This window comes from Culex pipiens, chromosome 3, assembly GCF_016801865.2.
Source record: "Culex pipiens pallens isolate TS chromosome 3, TS_CPP_V2, whole genome shotgun sequence".
Taxonomy (NCBI): domain Eukaryota; kingdom Metazoa; phylum Arthropoda; class Insecta; order Diptera; family Culicidae; genus Culex; species Culex pipiens.
Genome location: NC_068939.1, coordinates 119,391,889 through 119,414,255, shown reverse-complemented (window position 1 = coordinate 119,414,255; position 22,367 = coordinate 119,391,889). Strand labels below are relative to the sequence as shown.

At 33.3% G+C, this 22,367-nt stretch overlaps 1 protein-coding gene across 2 annotated transcripts in view; it reads right to left on the bottom strand.

Annotated features, from left to right (window-relative positions):
• LOC120413978 (polyhomeotic-proximal chromatin protein-like) overlaps positions 1 to 22,367 on the bottom strand; it is a 53,387-nt gene that overhangs the window by 4,927 nt on the left and 26,093 nt on the right. Inside the window, exons 2-7 of one of the 2 annotated variants that reach the window (XM_052709259.1) lie at positions 18,192 to 19,320; positions 14,171 to 14,582; positions 13,596 to 14,109; positions 13,356 to 13,530; positions 11,960 to 13,292; positions 1,134 to 1,775 (exon numbers count right to left, since the gene is read on the bottom strand). In XM_052709259.1, coding sequence (XP_052565219.1) covers positions 1,134 to 1,775; positions 11,960 to 13,292; positions 13,356 to 13,530; positions 13,596 to 14,109; positions 14,171 to 14,582; positions 18,192 to 19,320 — 4,205 coding nt within the window. Of the gene's footprint in view, positions 1 to 1,133; positions 1,776 to 11,953; positions 13,293 to 13,355; positions 13,531 to 13,595; positions 14,110 to 14,170; positions 14,583 to 18,191; positions 19,321 to 22,367 lie in introns of both variants that reach the window. The other variant, XM_052709258.1, reaches the window with a different exon arrangement.

The following is a 22,367-nucleotide window of genomic DNA, read 5'->3' as shown; positions in this document are numbered from 1 at the left end:
TTTCCTAAAATTGACCTAAATAAAGAAAAAAAGTTTTCTAAGAGATAAATGCTATTGAGCAAGCTCAAATCAGGAATTTTTCTGGTACTTTTGTACCCGACCCTCTCCGATTTCAATGAAACTTTGTAGACATGTTATCCTAGGCCTATATAAGCCATTTTTGTGTATATGAAGCCAATAGTACTCGAAAATAACATTTGAGGAGGGCGTAAGGTATTTAAATATTTTTGTATTTTGTAATTTAAAAATTACTGTATCTCGAAGCCGTTGCGTCGTATCAAAAAGTGGTCAAAGACAAACTTGTAGGAAATTGGACGGGCTTTCTGAAAAAAATACACTGAAACAAAAATACACGCCACATCTATGAGATTTTTCGGTATTTTAGTCTAAAACTTAAATTTAAAGGTGATGTCACGATTTTTTTTCGTTCAAAATTTTTGAGGAAATAGCCAAAAATGTTATCAAAAGACTGACGAAAAATGCAGGATGGTATGTCTCTCCTAAAAAATACAAAAATCATTTACTAAAACTATTTTTTTTTTAAAGTGGTCTAAACGTCAAAATTTTTAAAAACCAGTAGTGGGAATCGATTTTCCAGACAATTTTACATAAAAGTCTCCATATTGACCATTGTCCTATGTCCAATCCGTGGGAAGATACAGCGGTTTTAAAAATAAAAATGTTGAAAAAACGGGTTTTTTGGGAGTTTTTGGCAATTTCTATACGACAGACTTAGTTTTTCAGTCTCGTTAATATTTTTACCGGAAAGCTCGTCCAATTTCCCATAAGTTTGCCTTTGACAGCATTTCAATTGGATGTAAGGGCTTACAGATATAAGCTTAATTGCATTGCTAATAACTGAAAATAGAATATTTTTTTCAGTGTGGCAGAAACTAGGATAATAAATTTGCTTACGTAAATATAAAAACGATATAAATCAAAAGCTGAAGTAGCCATTTACAACGACTTTTCTAAAGACACCAAAGTTCCAAAATTTTACCCTACTTCGGAAAATCCATTTTCTACTTAATTTCACGATCTAAACCCCTGTAAAGATGTTTTTAGGTGAATTTTTAGTTTCTCCCGTCGTTTAAAACTAACCCACCCAAGAAAGCAGCAAGCAAAATACTCACTCGGCGGTTCATCTCCACTATCCCGCTCGGGATACCTCTGCCGCTGCACCGGAAACGGATCCGGCGCCTCCTGTATCACAAATCCATCGATCACGTGCGTCAGCACGTTCGGCTTAATCATCGCCTTCGGCAGTCCTCCCTTATCGGCCGTCGGCAGCCCGGCCTTACTCGCCGGCGGCAAGCTATTGTTGCTGGTGACCGTCGTTGGCGCAGGTGAGGAAGCCGCCACAACGCTCGCGCTGGTCATTGTTCCATTGGCCGACGTCGGTGGCGTCGTGGTCGTCGTCGCGTTCGTGCTCGCACTGCTCGCGATCGTTGGCAGTGCCGGTGTCGTTGTGCTGCTGTTGGCCGTCGATGTGGTCGTGCTGACTACGGCGGCACCACCTGCCGACTCGTCCGCGACGGCAGCTGGTGGACCGGTTGTTGACGGGGCAGATGTTGGTGTTGGTGCCGGGATGGACGTGGTTGGCGCCAGGGAGGCAGGGATCGCGGAGGCCAGACCGGCCAGGGTGGCTGCGGCGGCTGCTGCTGCTGTTGCGGACGCCGGTGACGATGTGTCCATCGGCGTTGGGCCGCCGTTCAGTTGCTGCTGCTGTTGCGCGTCCGATGCGCTGTCCGGCGCGGCTGATGCTGGTACTGAGTCTGCGAGTGGAAAGAACGAGTTAATACCAAGCTCTTTAGCTGCAAGAGGAAGTAAATTAATGGAGAGCCAGACACCCTCCCATGAAAACCCCGAAAAAAGCGAGATAAAGTTGAGAGCGCGCGCACAAACACAACTGCAAAGGTAATTTGCGCAAAAACAAGCCCCAAAACTCGTCATCGTCACTCTTGAACCAAACAACTCACGCAACAAGAAGAAGTAAATTCGCAATACGGTGTGACGTGACGAAAGAGGAGAAGCGAAACAAAAAACAGCCGGCGCGCAAAACAAAAGTGGCCAAAAGTGCGCAATACCACGCACCACACCGCACACACACACACACAACACAACCAAGTAGGCGCACTGACTAGCGATGACACGCGCGCGAGCCGGACAACGTGAGTGATTCAACTGCACGACGCGCCGCGCAATGTAACGCGCGCTGCAGTGGTGGTAGTAGGCAGGTGTAACGTGCGTCGAACGTCACCTGGCTTTGCTCTCCCTTGTTTGCTGGTTAAAAGTGTCAGTGTAGGTCGCAAAGACTACTAGGATTACACTCTTGTTAGTATGCCAATTGAATTGAGAATAAGTTTGTTCTTCTAACTATTTATGAGAAGGTCTCAAACTTACTTCCGGTCAAATTTAAAACATTTAAAAAATCCGTAGATTTCAAACTACTTTAATCGATCAATCAATAATCACGACGAAACTTCCCCCTCACAACTAACGACACACTAAACACACCGAAAGTGGGTACTTGCGAATAACCACCTTCTCAAGCCTCCCTCTAATAAATTATTCACACATTCTCATTCTCTCTTGTTGTTTGACTCTCCGGGCGCGTTCTCTTCTCCTTAAATTTCGCAACAACAAAAAAAAATCGCGCTTCCCGACTGTGCCAAGTTGTTGTTGTTGTTTTCTTCTGCAAACTGGATCCAATGTCAAGTTCAAATGGTTTTGTGCTCATAGCCATGGACGCGAGCACGTGAGCGACTTGCAGGGTTGTTACGGACGGCGCGGATCGCGCGGATGGCGCGGATGGCGCGTATCGCGCGGATCTGGCGCGGATTTGCTGGCTAATTTTGTTCAGGCGCGGATTTCGCGCGGATAGCAATTTTCATAAATAAAATAATTGAGAACGATAGAATTTCTTCAAGTTACAAAGGAAAATATTATAAGCAATTAAATAAATTCAATCTTTTTCTTTGAGTGCAAAAACATCAATTTCTATGAAGTTGTTAATGAAGAAAATTTTCTTCTGAAAATTATTCATTGTTTTTTTCTTAATACGAATCTTCAAAATAATCTTCAAGGAGCGTTAATTTTTCAAAATGTATTGAGATTTCTTATATAAATTTTACATAACATTACAACTCATAATTTTTGTTAACATTTGCTTACCTGGTTTAAATATTTTTCTACAATTATTCACATGATACATTTAAATTTTATCTTCTGACTCATATTTTAAACTTTTTCCAAAGATTTAGACATAAGGATGTACTTAAATGATTCTTAGGGTATGTTCCGATGGGATTTAACCCTTAGATTTTTTTTGATCGGTACAGGGTTCCAAAGTTTCCAAGGAATTTTTTAATATAGCATACAATAAATATTGAGTGAGCATATTAATTACAATTTCAAAATTACAAAATTCGAAAAATTACAGAATTTCAAAAAGCTTTAGATCTTTTTAGATTTTTTAAGTTTTTTCAATCTTAAATTTAAATTTTGAAATTTGTGGTATTAAAAATTGAAAGATTCTGTTGCCACTCTGATTTGGGTAGAATTGGTTCTACTCCCCCCGGGTGGCAGTGCGTGGCCGAATGGTTACGCTGTCCGCTTTGTAAGCGGATGATTCTGGGTTTGATTCCCATCTGCTGCAACCTTCCATCGGATGAGGAAGTAAAATGTCGGTTCCGGCCTTGGTTGTTAGGCCGTTAAGTCATTCCAGGTGTAGGAGTTGTCTCCATGCCATAAGTACAAACAACACACCAAACCAAGCCTACTCCGGTGGAATCACTGGCGGCGGTTGGACTCGCAATCCAAAGGTCGTCAGTTCAAACACTGGGGTGGAAGGTTCCTTGGAGTAGAAAGAGGTTTGGGTGCTCTCCCCATTCAAGCCTTCGGAATCCTAGATTCGAGCAGAAACTTGCAATAGAGACCACAAAAGACCCGGGGTCGTTTTTTTGGTTCTACTCCCAATTATCAAAACATGACGAAATCCACTTAGCAATCTGCTAAAATCTCCGTCTAACATTGAAAATTTCAGAATTTACATATTCAATTAAACAAAAAAATAGAATTCATAAATTTAAATTGCCAAATCTTGCAGACTCAAAAACGCAAAAAGAAATATGAATTCTCACATTGAAAAATTACAAAAAAAAAATTAACATGGATTTTTTAAGTTCTTAATTTTTTAATTTTTTAAGAAAGTTCTTAAGTTATTAATTTATAAAATTATTTAATTATTTATTTATTAAATAATTAAATTATTTAGTTATTAAATTAAAAAAATTATTAAATTATTAAATTATTAAATTATTAAATTATTAAATTATTAAATTATTAAATTATTAAATTATTAAATTATTAAATTATTAAATTATTAAATTATTAAATTATTAAATTATTAAATTATTAAATAATTTAATTATTAAATTATTAAATTATTTAATTATCAAATTATTAAATTATTAAATTATTAAATTATTAAATTATTAAATTATTAAATAATTAAACTATTAAATTATTAAATTATTAAATTATTAAATTATTAAATTATTAAATTATTAAATTATTAAATTATTAAATTATTAAATTATTAAATTATTAAATTATTAAATTATTAAATTATTAAACTATTAAATTATTAAATTATTAAATTATTAAATTATTAAATTATTAAATTATTAAATTATTAAATTATTAAATTATTAAATTATTAAATTATTAAATTATTAAATTATTAAATTATTAAATTATTAAATTATTAAATTATTAAATTATTAAATTATTAAATTATTAAATTATTAAATTATTAAATTATTAAATTATTAAATTATTTAATTATTAAATTATTTAATTATTAAATTATTTAATTATTAAATTATTAAATTATTAAATTATTAAATTATTAAATTATTAAATTATTAAATTATTAAATTATTAAATTATTAAATTATTAAATAATTAAATTATTAAATTATTAAATTATTAAATTATTAAATTATTCAATTATTCAATTATTAAATTATTCAATTATTAAATTATTAAATTATTAAATTATTAAATTATTAAATTATTAAATTATTAAATTATTAAATTATTAAATTATTAAATTATTAAATTATTAAATTATTAAATTATTAAATTATTAAATTATTAAATTATTAAATTATTAAATTATTAAATTATTAAATTATTAAATTATTAAATTATTAAATTATTAAATTATTAAATTATTAAATTATTAAATTATTAAATTATTAAATTATTAAATTATTAAATTATTAAATTATTAAATTATTAAATTATTAAATTATTAAATTATTAAATTATTAAATTATTAAATTATTAAATTATTAAATTATTAAATTATTAAATTATTAAATTATTAAATTATTAAATTATTAAATTATTAAATTATTAAATTATTAAATTATTAAATTATTAAATTATTAAATTATTAAATTATTAAATTATTAAATTATTAAATTATTAAATTATTAAATTATTAAATTATTAAATTATTAAATTATTAAATTATTAAATTATTAAATTATTAAATTATTAAATTATTAAATTATTAAATTATTAAATTATTAAATTATTAAATTATTAAATTATTAAATTATTAAATTATTAAATTATTAAATTATTAAATTATTAAATTATTAAATTATTAAATTATTAAATTATTAAATTATTAAATTATTAAATTATTAAATTATTAAATTATTAAATTATTAAATTATTAAATTATTAAATTATTAAATTATTAAATTATTAAATTATTAAATTATTAAATTATTAAATTATTAAATTATTAAATTATTAAATTATTAAATTATTAAATTATTAAATTATTAAATTATTAAATTATTAAATTATTAAATTATTAAATTATTAAATTATTAAATTATTAAATTATTAAATTATTAAATTATTAAATTATTAAATTATTAAATTATTAAATTATTAAATTATTAAATTATTAAATTATTAAATTATTAAATTATTAAATTATTAAATTATTAAATTATTAAATTATTAAATTATTAAATTATTAAATTATTAAATTATTAAATTATTAAATTATTAAATTATTAAATTATTAAATTATTAAATTATTAAATTATTAAATTATTAAATTATTAAATTATTAAATTATTAAATTATTAAATTATTAAATTATTAAATTATTAAATTATTAAATTATTAAATTATTAAATTATTAAATTATTAAATTATTAAATTATTAAATTATTAAATTATTAAATTATTAAATTATTAAATTATTAAATTATTAAATTATTAAATTATTAAATTATTAAATTATTAAATTATTAAATTATTAAATTATTAAATTATTAAATTATTAAATTATTAAATTATTAAATTATTAAATTATTAAATTATTAAATTATTAAATTATTAAATTATTAAATTATTAAATTATTAAATTATTAAATTATTAAATTATTAAATTATTAAATTATTAAATTATTAAATTATTAAATTATTAAATTATTAAATTATTAAATTATTAAATTATTAAATTATTTAATTATTTAGTTATTTAGTTATTAAATTATTAAGTTATTTTATTATTTGATTATTAAATTATTAAATTATTAAATAATTGTTTTTTTGCCATTTTCTTAGTTCGAATCATTTTCGGAGTCATATTTTAGTTTAGAGAAAGTTTAAGAAGAAAATTTGGTGAAAATTATCAAGTCCCTATATTTTATTATTTGGTAATTTATTTTAGGGTTTTAATTTTTTTTAATTTTTGTATTTAATTTTTTTCCTAAATTTGTTTTTAAAGCAACGATATTTAAAGTGTTACAAAAAATTGCTAATATTGTTTCAGAAATGGCAGAAAAGATTCCACTTGGTGCAGGTGGGATATGAATCCACAACTGATCAACGGATCAGTAATGCTTTCTGTATTATTCTTTTTTCGTTTAAAATTTTATTCATTATGTTACTCTCTTCTATGTTTGTCGCGATTTTTTTATATGGCGCGGATTTCGCGCGGATTGGGTTTTGGGGTCGGCGCGGATCTGGCGCGGATTTTTCTTCGACTTTTTCGTAACAACCCTGGACTTGTGAATGGGTTGGTGTGGTCTAGCTTTTGATTCATAATGGGAAATTCACGGGAAAAGGCGTGATGCACCACCGCTTCGTAGTGGTTGATGGGACGGACGTGAAATTAAATAAAGGAATGGCAATAAGAACCGGAAAGGATGTGCACAACAAACCACATTCACAATACATTGAGAAGTACAAGAAACGATACATTGAACTTTTCACATCAATTCGTTTAAAAATGATCAAAATACAGCATTCTTTAAATTTTGAAGCAAGATTTGAAAAAAAGACACACTTTTGAATAATGCAAAAATTTCACGAAGGTTTCATTTTGTAACTTATATGTTTGAAAAATAGTTATAGCGTCCAAATCAAGTTATCACAATTTTTTGATAGCCAAATTGAATGAAATTTTTATGACTATCAAAAAACATCCTTAATGAAACCAGACAAGAGGTTAGTTAGTTATTTAGATAGTTTTCGAGCTATTTCAAATAACTGTCAAAACAAAAATTATTTGTAATTTGTGTAGGGAAAATGCTTAGAATTTCCATTACATTTTTACATTTGGAAAGGTCGTATGAAAACATTCAAGATCTGATTTTTTATCTGATTGTTGAAGCCACGTACGCAAAAAAAAAAAATAACCGAAAAATTAATTTGACGATTGTTTGAAATTATCGCTTGTGACGATTTGAAACATTTTATTTTGTAAATAGGTACATTGTTTGTTAATATTTGCATTCATGGAATTGCAATATTACAATGGTTGTTAAAATTTTAGGTTTTTATCTCTAACTTTAAAAAAAAATTGATTATGTGGTTATTAGATTTTGCAATTTTTGATCAAGATATTAGATTTACAGATTTTAGTATGTTGTGACAGTTTAAATTCTTTATAATTTTGTTTTGCTTTGTTGATTTTTAATTTTGATTAGAAATTATAAAATTTCACGATTTTTAGTAAAGTTTTTTTTTTCAGATTTTAAGTTTATTATATTACATTTGGAATTTTAGGATTTTAAGATTTTTCTAAGGAATTCTGATTCTCGAACCTCGCAATTTTTAGATTTAATGTTTTTTTTTTTTAATGAAGATTTTTATTATTTATAAGTTCTATTCTTGTTTATTTCAATTTTAAGATTAGAAAATTTTATCATTATATTTTTTTATTCTTTAATTTAACTGTTTTTTTTTAAAGGCATATGCTTTTTTTTGGTTATATAGGGGAACAGCATCTAATTCCAGCGTGCCTCTAATGTTGGCAGGTCAGAACTTTGACATTCAATTAAAGCTAATTAAAAGCGTTTTCAACTGAAATCGAGTGATAAATAGCTCAATAAGAAGTGAGCAAGCAAATTTCTATCAAAAGTTTTGCAAAATTAGTTGTTTAAATAGTGAAAATCAGCTAATTGGATGGAGTTAGGAGCGAGTGCTTAACCTGCCAAACATACGAGAATTTCGCCTAGTTTTATAATTTATAGATTTTAGATATTTTTTGATATACAGCAATTCCATTTGAAAAGAGCCTAAACCGAAAAAATAGTTCTCCAATCGGGCTCAAAATTTTTCTGGGGGTTCCTCGGCCAAAATAATTAGACCCGTATTTTTTTGTTTGGCCATTAGGGTGACCTACATCTTGCTAGGGTGGTTCGAAAAATGGCAATTTTCGTCATTTTTCGCAAAAACCACTTTTTTCAAAAAATCATATCTCCGCGCACATATCATCCGATTTTAGCTGTCTTTGACGCAAAAGAAAGGTGATGAGTTTGGCTATTTGAGAAAAATAGTACGAAGTTCCAAAAATCTAGTTTAACTATTGAAAAAGTCGTTTGAAAACTTAAAATGGCGTTTTGACCAGATAATAAGATTTTTGATTTATAGATAGGTATTTCGATATTTGAGATTTTTTAAATAACATTTTAAATATATTTTTTATATATTCTACCATTCTACGCATAATTGTCCCATAATATTTTTGGTCGATTCTGATTTTTTGACATTTTTAAGTTTTGCTTGACGTATATTTAAAAAAAAAAACTCATAAAATTTAGTACTTTCTTCGTAAATTCATCAAAAACAACACCAAGTCTATTTGTCCCGCCGTTGAACTTCTACGTCGTTCTACGCATAATTGTCCCACCAAGTATTTTCTTTCACGAAATCATCAGTTTTACGAAGCATTATGTCGTGTTTACCTATTTTTTAGGAAGAGGATAACAAATAAGAGTGATAAACTGCTAACTGGGATGATCAGGACTTATTATTGAATCCACGGGACAATTATGCGTAGAATCACAAAACAGTCGAAAAATTTCAATCGCGTTTTATTCGGTTGCACTTTTTTGAACATGGGACAGTTATGCGTAGAACGGCATTATTTCGATATTCTGATTTTTATTTTATTTTTTTCAATCGTTTGAGGGTACATTGTGCATTAACGATAATTTTTTCTTTGCAGATTTTTTGATTTTTTAATTCTCAGATCTATGAAATTAATAAAATTTAAGATAATTCTTTTTTTTCAGATTTTTATAGATTCTGCAATTGTTTCTTTTTTATTCTATTGAGTTTAATTTTGAAAATTTTGTTTAATTTTTTTATTTTGAAATTAATATTTGATTATACGTTTTTTTGATAAAGATTTCTTAATTAAAAAAAAAATAATATTTTGAAATACGAAAGTTTTTTTTTATGTTCATGAATATTTTTTTATTTCAGATAAGGCTTTGGATTTTGTATCGACATATTAATGATCCAAAGATTTTTATATTTTTAGATTTTTAGATTTTTAGATTTTTAGATTTTTAGATTTTTAGATTTTTAGATTTTTAGATTTTTAGATTTTTAGATTTTTAGATTTTTAGATTTTTAGATTTTTAGATTTTTAGATTTTTAGATTTTTAGGTTTTTAGATTTCAAGCAAAACAATGTAAAAGGGCCGAAGCCGAAGTGTAAACAAAGAGTCTATCCTGCTCACGTCAGTTGATGTTTACATAAGGAACGAGCAGGATAGACTCTTTGTTTACACTTCGGCTTCGGCCCTTTTACAGTGTTTTGCTAGATTTTTAGATTTTTAGATTTTTAGATTTTTAGATTTTTAGATTTTTAGATCTTGAGATTTTTAGATTTTTAGATTTTTAGATTTTTAGATTTTTAGATTTTTAGATTTTTAGATTTTTAGATTTTTAGATTTTTAGATTTTTAGATTTTTAGATTTTTAGATTTTTAGATTTTTAGATTTTTAGATTTTTAGATTTTTAGATTTTTAGATTTTTAGATTTTTAGATTTTTAGATTTTTAGATTTTTATATTTTTAGATTTTTAGATTTTTAGATTTTTAGATTTTTAGATTTTTAGATTTTTAGATTTTTAGATTTTTAGATTTTTAGATTTTTAGATTTTTAGATTTTTAGATTTTTAGATTTTTAGATTTTTAGATTTTTAGATTTTTAGATTTTTAGATTTTTAGATTTTTATATTTTTAGATTTTTAGATTTTTAGATTTTTAGATTTTTAGATTTTTAGATTTTTAGATTTTTAGATTTTTAGATTTTTAGATTTTTAGATTTTTAGATTTTCAGATTTTTAGATTTTTAGATTTTTAAATTTTTAGATTTTTAGATTTTTAGATTTTTAGATTTTTAGATTTTTAGATTTTTAGATTTTTAGATTTTTAGATTTTTAGATTTTTAGATTTTTAGATTTTTAGATTTTTAGATTTTTAGATTTTTAGATTTTTAGATTTTTAGATTTTTATATTTTTAGATTTTTAGATTTTTAGATTTTTAGATTTTCAGATTTTTAGATTTTTAGATTTTTAGATTTTTAGATTTTTAGATTTTTAGATTTTTAGATTTTTAGATTTTTAGATTTTTAGATTTTTAGATTTTTAGATTTTTAGATTTTTAGATTTTAGATTTTTAGATTTTTAGATTTTTAGATTTTTAGATTTTTAGATTTTTAGATTTTTAGATTTTTAGATTTTTAGATTTTTAGATTTTTAGATTTTTAGATTTTTAGATTTTTAGATTTTTAGATTTTTAGATTTTTAGATTTTTAGATTTTTAGATTTTTAGATTTTTAGATTTTTAGATTTTTAGATTTTTAGATTTTTAGATTTTTAGATTTTTAGATTTTTAGATTTTTAGATTTTTAGATTTTTAGATTTTTAGATTTTTAGATTTTTAGATTTTTAGATTTTTAGATTTTTAGATTTTTAGATTTTTAGATTTTTAGATTTTTAGATTTTTAGATTTTTAGATTTTTAGATTTTTAGATTTTTAGATTTTTAGATTTTTAGATTTTTAGATTTTTAGATTTTTAGATTTTTAGATTTTTAGATTTTTAGATTTTTAAATTTTTAGATTTTCAGATTTTTAGATTTTTAGATTTTTAAATTTTTAGATTTTTAGATTTTTAGATTTTTAGATTTTTAGATTTTTAGAATTTAGATAAGCGTAGCAAGATTTTTTTCATGATCTTGAGATTTTTATATTTGAAGGCTTTTAAGATATTTATTTTTGAGTTTTAAATTCTTAAATTTTGATATTTAGCTATTTTTATATTTTAATATTATGATTTTTTGACGTTGGATAAAGTCTTACTTAAAGGTACTGGGATTCAATTCCGAAAAACTAGCCGCATTCTCTGGGGTAGTGCGTCAGATTTCATTTATTTTTTTCCCTCAGATTAATCGAAGTGGCACCACCATTCGATTCGAAATTTATACAGCAATATTCTATCAAACTTTTAACATTAGCAAAATTAATTTAAAAAAATAAATAACTTCAAAATATATACACTTTGCTAGACTGCAAACCTTCACCCGAAATAAATTAAAAATCAACATTGTACTTACACCTACCTTTCCCGGTAGCCGCATCCTGCTGCACCTGCTGCTGCTGCTGCTTATCCTTGGCCGTCGTGTCCGCCACGATCGACTTCGTCGGCGTCCCTGCACTATGCCCAAGCGACGACCTGCTGCTGTTCATCTGCTGCTGCTGCTGCTGCTCAACGGCCGAGCTCGCCGCCATCGTCGTCGTCGGCGTTCCCGCCATCCCTCCCATCGTCGAAGCCGGCGCCGCCGAGTGGGTCGGCGTAGTCGGAGTCGCCTTCTGCTGCTGCATCGAGTTCATCGTGGGGGAACCGGCGGCAGCAGCGGCTGCCGCGGCGTTCGCCGCGTTCATACTCTCCAGCATTTGCTGGTGCTGGATTTGCTTTTGGGGGGTGGAGAGATGTTGGAGTTGGAGCATCGCTACGCTGGCGGCCTTCATGTCGGCACTTTCCTTGGAGGTGGTCGTGGTGATGGAGGCCGAGACGACGGGGGTTTGGTTGATGGAGGTTGTGGTGGCGGCGGAGGTTGCCGAGGAGGAGACGGGGGTTGAGGTGTTGATCATCATGGCGGTGGCAGCGGAGAGTGGAGCGGCCGAGAGGGAGGTCATCGCTACGATTGGGTTCTGGGCGTTGACTTGCTGCTGCATGGAGGTTGGGATGGTGGATACGAGGATTTGCGAGGGGTGTTGCTGCTGTTGCTGTTGGTTGCCGGTGGGGAGTTGACCACTTTGAGCTTGATGAAGCTGGGCTTGCTGTTGATGGATTGGGGAAATGGTCGTTCCGTTGCTGGAGACTACAATTGGGGCGGCGGACATTCCGGCGATGGAAACGACCGGCAGAATCGTACGTTCAATTTGCAACGTTTGCGAGTGCGCAACGCTGACGTTGCGTTCGCCACCTTGCTGCTGTTGCTGTTGTTGTTGTTGCGTCAACTGGTTAGTGATGATCATCTGGGTTGTTCCCTTTTGGCCAATAGTTTGGCCAGCTTGCGTCTGCTGCTGGCCCTGTTGTTGTTGCTGCTGCTGTTGCTGATGGTGCTGCAGCATCGATTCCGTCGAAGTGACGTTGATCATCGAGATCCCACCCGGTTGATTGCCCTGGCCAGGTTGCTGCTGGAACACAAACTGCTGCAGGATGTTGCCCTGGGTTTGGCCACCGGCGGCGGCTGCTGCCGCAGCGGTTTGGATCAGTTGACCCGTGGTTTGGTTGGTTTGACCCACCAGTTGACCGGGTTGTTGGTTTTGTTGGTTTTGCTGGATGAATTGTTGCTGCAGTTGTTGGATCTGCTGTTGGGCTTGGGCGCCCTGCTGATTCTGTTGTTGCTGCTGTAGAGCGTGCTGTTGGTGGAGTTGTTGGAGGGCGGCCTGCCGATTAGAGAAGAACATAATTGGATTTTGCCCGGAAGAATTTAAGCGCTAATAACTCACCTGCTGTTGGAGCAGAACCTGTTGGTGCTGTTGCTGCTGATGCGCCTGCTGCTGCTGGGCGCTCTTGATTTGCTGCTGCAACTGCAACTGCTGTTGCTTGTCGGTGGTCAGCATTGGCTGAATGTTCAGCACCGATGGGGACGTTATCTGACCTCCGGTGTTCATCAGGACCATTCTAAAACAAGAAGATAAGCAGTTTTAAACTTGAACTTATTAAGAATTAGACGTAGTCAAACTCACTTTCCCCCGGTCGTCACAACCTGCTGCATTTGCGGTTGCTGCTGCTGTTGTTGATTTTGACCGAGCTTGACCTGGGCGTTCGCAAGATCCGCCTTGATCTGAACTGGGCCGGACGGTCGCACCGGTTGCTGTTTGGTGCGAATTTTGCTGCCCTTGGCGAGCAGATTCTGCTGGGCTTGCATGGTTTGCGTCGACGCCGACGGACGGATGTTCGGGGACGAGCCCTGGGGCAGCAGCTGCGGTCGCTGGGTTTGCTTCGGCGCCAGGTGGCTGCCGACAGTCTTTTGCTGAAGTGTCGTCTGGGCGGCCAACTGGGGCTGCTGGGCGGTGGCCGTCGTTTGCTGGGCAGTTACGTTAGCTTGCTGTTGAGCTTGTTGCTGTTGCTGGTTGACTTGGTTCTGCTGGTTTTGCTGGTTCTGTTGAGCCTGCTGCTGCTGTTGCTGAGCCTGTTGTTGGGCTTGCTGCTGCGCAGTTTGCTGGGGTTGCTGCGTAATGCAGGGCAGCGTTAGAGTTTCTGAAAAAAACAAGAACAATCATTACAATTTCTTAAACTTGAACAACCTCCTAAAACTTACGATTGTGAGCCTGCTGAATCGCCTGCTGCGGGCTTTGCTGGATGAACATGTTCGAGCTTCCGTCTGGCCCAGTGTTCCGGAAGATGATCGGATTCGACGCCAGCTGCAGTCCATTCGCGGTCCAAAACTGACCCATCTGGGGGATCCACGGCGAGGTGAACTGCATCTGCTGGGCGCCCTGCTGCTGCAGCGGACTCAACAGCTGCGCCGTTGGCATCGTCGCTTGCGAAACCTGGACGCACTGTTGGCCGGAGGCGGCGGCTGCGGCAGCTTGCTGCTGCGTTAGCGTGGTGACGCTCTGCTGCTGGCCGGCGGCCGATATGCTGGTGCCGATCTTTTGGATTTGCACCTTTTGGCCGGCCTGGCTGGCGGCGGCAGCGGACGCGGCAAGCGTGAGCTGCTTTTGGACGTCCTGTAGAGAAAGGAAACAATAAGATTCAGTGAGGAAAACTCAATTTGCGAGAAAATCATAAGAAAATTCTGAATTGTGATGCTGTCTTTTAAAATTCACTTTCAAACTCAACTCAAAGAATTATCTTTGCGATTAACTACAGGCGCGGTAGGGCTGGCCATAACAATACTAAAAATAAGGAGAATATTTTAGATGAACAATCCAGTATTCTTTAGAATGCTTTCGAAAGACTGGCGTGGCTGTTAGATTTCTTGAGCAACATTTGAAAAGGGCGCATAAGCATAAGCAGCAGCTTGAACTAACTTGCACAATCCCAGGCAAAAGTAAACTATGTATTTCACAAAATTTGAAGTGTTAAATAGTAGCTGAGGAGGCCAGCTGTGATCAACGTCATTCCAGATTTGATTAAATTAGAATAGAGCCTTTTTACGGAAATGTCTCGATTATCCGAAGGTCTTGAAAAAATTAACTTCGGATAATCAAATTTGATGTTAGTTGCAAAAACATAAAAAATAAAACAAACATTCAGATAATTGAAATTTGAGTCTGGACTGTAACTATACAAATTATTGAATTGACTTAAGGAGCTATTACACCACGGTAAACAAACAAACAAACTCGCACTTTTTGACAGTTTGCTAGTTTGCCTGCCTGGATTTGTGTCTACAAACGTCAGCCGGCACACATTTTGCTTTGTTTGCGAGTTTGCCGCTAACAAGTTTGCGAGTTTGGCAAACTGTCAAACACGAAAAAGTGTGAGTTTGTTTGTTTATTTGCGGTAGTGTAATGGCTCCTTTACTTGAACTACAGTAGTTTTTCGGTAACTGGGCGTTGTTTAGACATTTTTGTTATATCGTATGTGATAAGTAGCTCAAATTTTCAAAAATATATTAGTTTTTTTTTTTATTATATCCACTTATCCTGACATGTTTATTTGACATTTGATGTTATAAAAGATATCTAAGGGAGCGTTCTTTTATTACGTAACGCGAAAAATCGGACTTTTAAATCCCCTCCCCCCCCCCCCCTCGTAACAAAATTTCCATACAAATTTTAAAAAATTTGTATGGAGCGTAACACGGCCTCCGACCTCCCCTCCCCCCCTTACTGCGTTACGTAATAAAAGAACGCTCCCTAAGTGAATGTATTGTTCAATGTCCGAAATCCGACACAAGGTCGAAAGGACAAAAGCACGAATGCAAAAAGGTCGAATTGGCACATCTCAAATGCTCAAAGGTCTAAATTAAGAGATCAAAAAAGGAAAAAGGTCAAATGGTCAAAAGGACAAAAGGTCGAATAAACAAACGGTAGAAAGAAAATAAATCTAGAGTTGGAAAATACATATTTAAATGCTTTATACATCATTAAATTTATGCTACTATCATGCAAAATATTAATAAACTTATGAAAATATAAAATTACTCTTAAAAATACGTCTTTAACTGATCTATGGTCTCAAAATTAGAAATTCGTGAAAAGTTTAAACAATCTTTGTTTGATTAAAAAAACGTAAATAAGCATTTTGCCATGTATTTGTATTGTTGTGTTTGATGATTTTTAAACTTGATTTTAATGTGAAAGGAAAAAAATATTTACATAAATTTTGCAATGGCCTAACATACCTATTTGAAACGAAACAAAAATTCGTTTGCCAAAAATTCTAAATGAAAGAAAAGTATAAAATATTTTAAAACAGCTTGCAAACTAGAAATTATTACCAAACCAGGAATAGCATTTCAAAATATTTTCTGGTTTCGCTTGTTTTTCAAGTTTTCTGCCTCTTAATGAAAAATGGGAACAAGAATACAGAAAGCATATTTTAAATATCTGTAACGGCTTAATTTAAATATTTTATTACTTTCAAAGTAAACAAAGTATAAACATATTTTCGCAATTCGCAATTCGCAATTTTCAGTGTAAGAACGGGCCTTGACCGATCTTATGCACTAGGTTCCCGACGAACACGCACTGCCCTTACACCTACATCTCACCCTTGCTCTGAGTCAGTACGAGCAGCACGCTAGAACACGCTTTGAGTGTTCGTGCCAGGCATGCACACCTTCTTTTCCGGTTACGCATTTTAACTCGGCCGGGGGTGGTACATTAAGTAGGGTTTGATGTAAGTATAAGCGCCTAACCATTTACAGTGTGCCTAACAACTTTCATTAAAGCAAAAACTGTTTTATTTCTAGTTTGAATTCAAAAACTTTTTGTTATTTACTGTGTATTGTTTTCTCCTGAAATCTTCCCTATTGTTGAGTCGTGTTTATCTGTTGCTATTTCTTTTGTCGCGGTGTTTTGTTACAATTTTTGGTCCTAAGCATGTTATAAAAGTTCACCAAAAATACAATAGTAATATTTGTGTTAATCCTTTAACCATTCCATACATTGAGTAAGGGCTCAAACCTCACTTGTTTGAAAAAAGGGTGAAGATTGAAAACAATTGACAGTAAAAGAGAATTTATTTTATAAAAATCAAGTATCAATAGTAAGAGAATGATGAGCTTATTTTGAAGAATAAAAATGAGAGGCTAGATGTATTAGATGTAAAATTAGACAATATAGTAATGATAATTTATAGGACAGATAAAGAATTATTCAAATAAATAAATTCGCAATAAAATCAAAAAAGATTAGGCGAATGATAAATAGACTTGATATTACTAGTACATTAAGGAAAAGTATATTTTTAAGGAAAAAAAAAAAAAAAAAAAAAAAAAAAAAACAACAACAAAACAAAGTTTGTTACAGCAGTATCAATTGATAGAAAAGAGTGAAAAATCTTTGAGAGATAAGAGAATCAAAAGTTAGTAAAATCAAAATCAAATGATGGATATTAAATAGAAGAATCAGTGAAGAGAAGTGAGAACCAGTAGAGCAAAATAAAAATAGGAGATAGGTGGTAGCTGAGAAAGAAGAGAAGAGAAACCCCGTTGTGCGATGTTTCAGGTACATCCACAGCAGTTGACTCAACATACTGCGAATCAAAACAATACCGTCTACAATCACAAATTACTTCCCTTTCCCACATTGTTGCGCCCCTTTCTTTTAGCCGTCTCGACTCTGACCCGCGGTGGTCAAAGGTTTACGATCCGTTTCCACAGGCCACCAGCTAGGTCATCATGAAAACCAAGCCAACGTGGAGGTAAGAAAATAGGACACTCGCAAGGAACCAGAGCTATACTGTTCTGATCAAGATAATTCGGATGATCTAACAGAACTACGGATGTAGTTAGTTACGCTCCTTCCAGGATGTTCCTTACGTGGACGTCAACCGAAGAGCACGCAACAAGGTCAGTGCCATTGCATGCTCTTAGGTATCAATCCTTGGCCTGCAAACAAAGTATAAACATATTTTGAACAAATTTTGAGATACAAGCGCGATAGGAGGAAAAAAGTTGCCAGTACAACAAATTTCAAAACACGAAGGATAAATCTTCCAAAATCCTATCAAACAAAATACTAAAATGTGGCTTTTGTAAGAAGCTGTTATGATGATTTACGACAGTTCTTATACTTAATAAGTGTTGACTTTAGACAGGGTCGCCAGATCTTCAACATTTCTCAATCAGGATTTTTTTGTAATCCAAACAAAAATAAACTACTCACCGGACTAAACAGCAGCGCCTGCGACTGACTCGACGGAATCGTCGGCAGCGCGTACGCCCCGCTAAAGTTCCCCGTCCCCGTTCCGATGACCTGCTTGCCGGGTGTGGTCGCCAACATCTGCGGCGTACCCTGGAAGGGCTTCGACGTAATCAGTTGAATCTGCTGCTGACCCCCAATCCCCGGATGTACCAGGAGTTGCTGCGAGCCGTACAGCTGTTGCAGGTATTGGTTCTGGATCGGTTGCTGGAGCACTTGGACGCGCCCGTGCTGCCAATCGGCTGCGGACAGCTGACCCGCGGCTTGCATGGCTTGCTGTTGTTGCTGCTGCTGCTGGGCGACCTGTTGTTGGGCCGCCTGTTGCTGCTGCTGCTGCTGCTGGTCCATTCCACCGGTGGCATTGGATTGCTGGGGTTGGGGTGGGTTGTACTCCTGCTTGACCTGGATGGTCGCCGTTCCAGCGGTGAACGCTTGCTGGAACTGTTGAAACTGTTGGAACTGCTGGAGCTGCTCCTGGGACAGCTGCAGGGGCACCGCCGTTTGCTGGGCCACCTGCTGCTGCCCGGCGGGGCTCTGTGACTTCTCCAGCGTGGTGGTCGCGTCGTACTTTTCGTCAAAGGTGATGCCGGCCTTCTCGGCGAGCGTTTCCAGGCACTTGAGCGGCCGTTCCCCGGTCGTTCCGGCGCTGGCAGTGGTTGTGGTGGTCGCTGTGGCGTTGGCCGAACTTACAGCAGTCGGGAAGGGTCGGATTGACCGCAGGTGGGAGACGGTCGAGGGGCTTCCGCCGTGCGGCGAGAGGGCCGCGGGGGCAGTCGAGGCAGCGGCCGGTGATTGGGCGCCGGTTTTGATGAGTCGAGCGCCGCCTTGCTGGGCTTCCGGCTGGGCGGGACTGCGCAACAGTTCGATCTTCACCACCGAAGATTGCTTTTGCTGTTGTTGCTGTTGCTGGATGTTGGTGTTCGAGGACTCCTTCAAAGGTCGCTGCAGATGGGGACTGTGGCCCGGATGGTGATGCTGCTGATGTTGCTGCTGCTGAGGACTCGCGTGCAGCGCCGGATGGCTGTGGTTGTTGTTGTTGTTGTTGTTGAGCTTCTCCTCCTCTTGCTTCTGCAGATTATTGTAATGCTCCGACCTACAGGGAATAGAAAGAAAGAAGTCTTCGTTAGTCTAAGGATTCATCACCATGGCCGCTAATGCCGAATTTCATTACGCAGAGTGAAGGCTGAGGAACTTTTTGCTAATTGGACAAACTTTCCCCGTTTCATCTGACGTTTTTTTTTCGAGAAGGGACAAAGTTGCGCCAAATCCTGCTACCAGGGAAGAAGCCCAGCCTAGTGGAGCCTTGAAGGAGAGAGAGGGGGCGCTGAAATTTATAGATTCGTCAAGATTTATGGACTTTCTACCAGGCGTTCATGGGGGAGGGAGCGACCAACATAACAGTAGAAAGGACAGAACTGCAACGGCACATGTGCTAGAGAATTCTGTTGCCACCCCTCTAGGCTAGCTACGGAGGGACGAAAGTCGTCTCCTGTTCCCTCTGCCTGGATGGTTGGTTGTTGGTTTGGTAAGGGTTCATCACAGACACAAGGACACATGCGAATTGTTGGGCATGGTGTTAACTTGTTGGCCGTTTGAAAAGTTCAGGATTTTGTAAAGAATCGTTCTACTTTTCCCATGTACAGGATGTCAATTTTAAACAATTTTTGTTCTTCGAAATTTTTGGTTCTCACGATTTAGTTATGTATTTCATACATTTCGATTAGTTTTTGTTCTTCTTCTGAAATTTCAAATAATTTTCAGTCATTTTTGAGATTTTTAAAATTGTTTTTCACGTTTTTAAATCATTTTAAGGCTCTGGAAGGCATCATCCCCAATCGGCCATTTGGCGGCCATGTTTGTTTTAGAAAAACATTCAAATCTTGATTCAGAATGTTTCAATCAAAAAAAGGTTTTCTTTGTGTTATTTTTAGAAGCATTTTACATATAGTGATTATTTTTTCATTTCAATTTACTATTTCTGGACCCTGAATTCAGAACCATCATTGACAGTCATTGCCCTAACACCATCTACCACCATGATATTAGCTTTAAGGTCGTAGAAGGTGTCCTTCACTCTTGGAGCAATGACTGTCAATGATGGTTCTTAATTCAGGGTTCAGAAATAACATATCGAAATAAAAAAACATCCCGATTTGTAAAATGCTTCTACAAACAACAAAAAGAAAACCTTTTTTTATTAATACATTTTGAATCAAGATTTGAATGTTTTTATAAAACAAACATGGCTGCCAAATGGCTGATCTGGAATGATGCCTTCCAGAGCCTTAAAATGGTTTAAATACGTGAAAAACAATTTTAAAAATCTCGACCAAAGTTGACCACAGAAAAAATCACTATTTCAAAACATTGTTTAAGACAAGTGACGCAAATAAAATCATCTAACATAATTTTCTAAATGATTCTATTCTGCTTTTCAATACCTACTTTTTGAAAATTTAAAATTGGATGAAAAAATATTTTTGGCCGTCTAGAAGCGGTTCTTCGATGGGTAAAGTTTTGCTTGGAAAATCGGGATACATTTAATATTAATATTTACATCTATAATTTGAACAAAAATAAATCAATAAAACGATTACTCGATTATTCAAATGATTTAAAATTTAAAGCGAGTACTATATAATCACAACTTGTTTTATACTATAGTTAAAATAGTAAAAATTTAATTGTTTGGTTTATCATTTTATTTTTTTTAGCTAAAATAAGAGAACCAAAGAATTTGGTTTTTTGCTTAGTCAGAAAAAATCGTTCTTCAAATGTATTCTCATTTGTTGAATGATTCCTTAGCCAAATAATGAAATTTCCCAGGTCTTCAGGCTTAGAAGAAATAAAAAAGATTAATTTTTAATAATTTCCCAATTTTGTGGCTTTTGTTGTTTAATCTGTCTAACAAAAGTTCAAAAAAATTGTATAAATTTTTATCATAATGTTTTCAAATTTGGACAAAAAATTCAAGCCTAATTTCAAATGAAAATAGGGTTGCAATCACCTGAAAACATTTAAAATGCATTTTCCTGTGTTTATAATTAAGTTTTGCGTTTTGGCTCGTTAGAATATTTTTGAATACTGGTACGTTTGTGATTTTATAACGGAAAAAGGTTTTTTTTCCCAAAAAAATGTTTTTCACAAAATTAAACTAATAAAAGGCAAAACAATTTTTCTGGTGTAAAATACAACCTACAAAAAAAATCATTAAAATCTTGAAATTATGGCTTGCTATCAAATTGTTTAGACATTATTTCCCCCTACTTCAACCTAGGGCAAAGTCAAGGGACATAAACTTTGAAAAATATTTGCAACGGTCTAAATTTGCAATAAATATCATAAATCTTTTAAATATGAACAGTTTTTCTAATGTTAAAATATTTTTTTCAAATAATATTTATCGCGTTCAAAAATACAAGGCCAATCAGGAATGGAAGAATCTTCATCAAAATAAATCTTTTGATGCTCATCAAGAGAAACAATTCGAAGAGAGCATAGCTCTCCTCTCTTGCGCACGAATGATCGGATAAAAGAAACTCAAAAAAATACATCTGGATTACTCGGTGGGACATCGATTTCACTACTACATATGCAGGTGTAACGTCTTGCGTCAAAAAAATACCTTTCACTTTTCGTAAATAAACAAAAAAAAACGCAATAAATTAATTTAAGTGGTGCTTCCAAAGAGATACACAAAAAATCATGAACTGGTTTAGTTTTCTTTTTGCGAATGGTTCGGCAGCGATTTTGTTTTGCGTGATTCGCCTCCTTTCTTTTTCGCGGGTGAATGACAATTTGATTATTTGATTCTGCAAAAAAAATGAGAACGCATATTTCTTGTTTCTTAAGAATATTTGTATTTTTATTTGAATAATTATATGTTTGGTAATATTTCTTAAAACTTTTCAAGCAACTGACTTTTATTTTCGTGGATAAGCGTTTCTCTAACTTTACTATGCGACTTAATTTGTTTGTAGCAGATTTTCAATTGGGTACTAAACTGCCCCTGATCGCATAAATGTCCCATATGCATTTTCATAGATTTCGAGTTATTGATGCAGTTTGGTTCAAAATCGTGTGCTCTTTCAAAAGAGCCTATAAAATCCAGCACTTTGTTCTGGAAGTCAAGAGGAAATC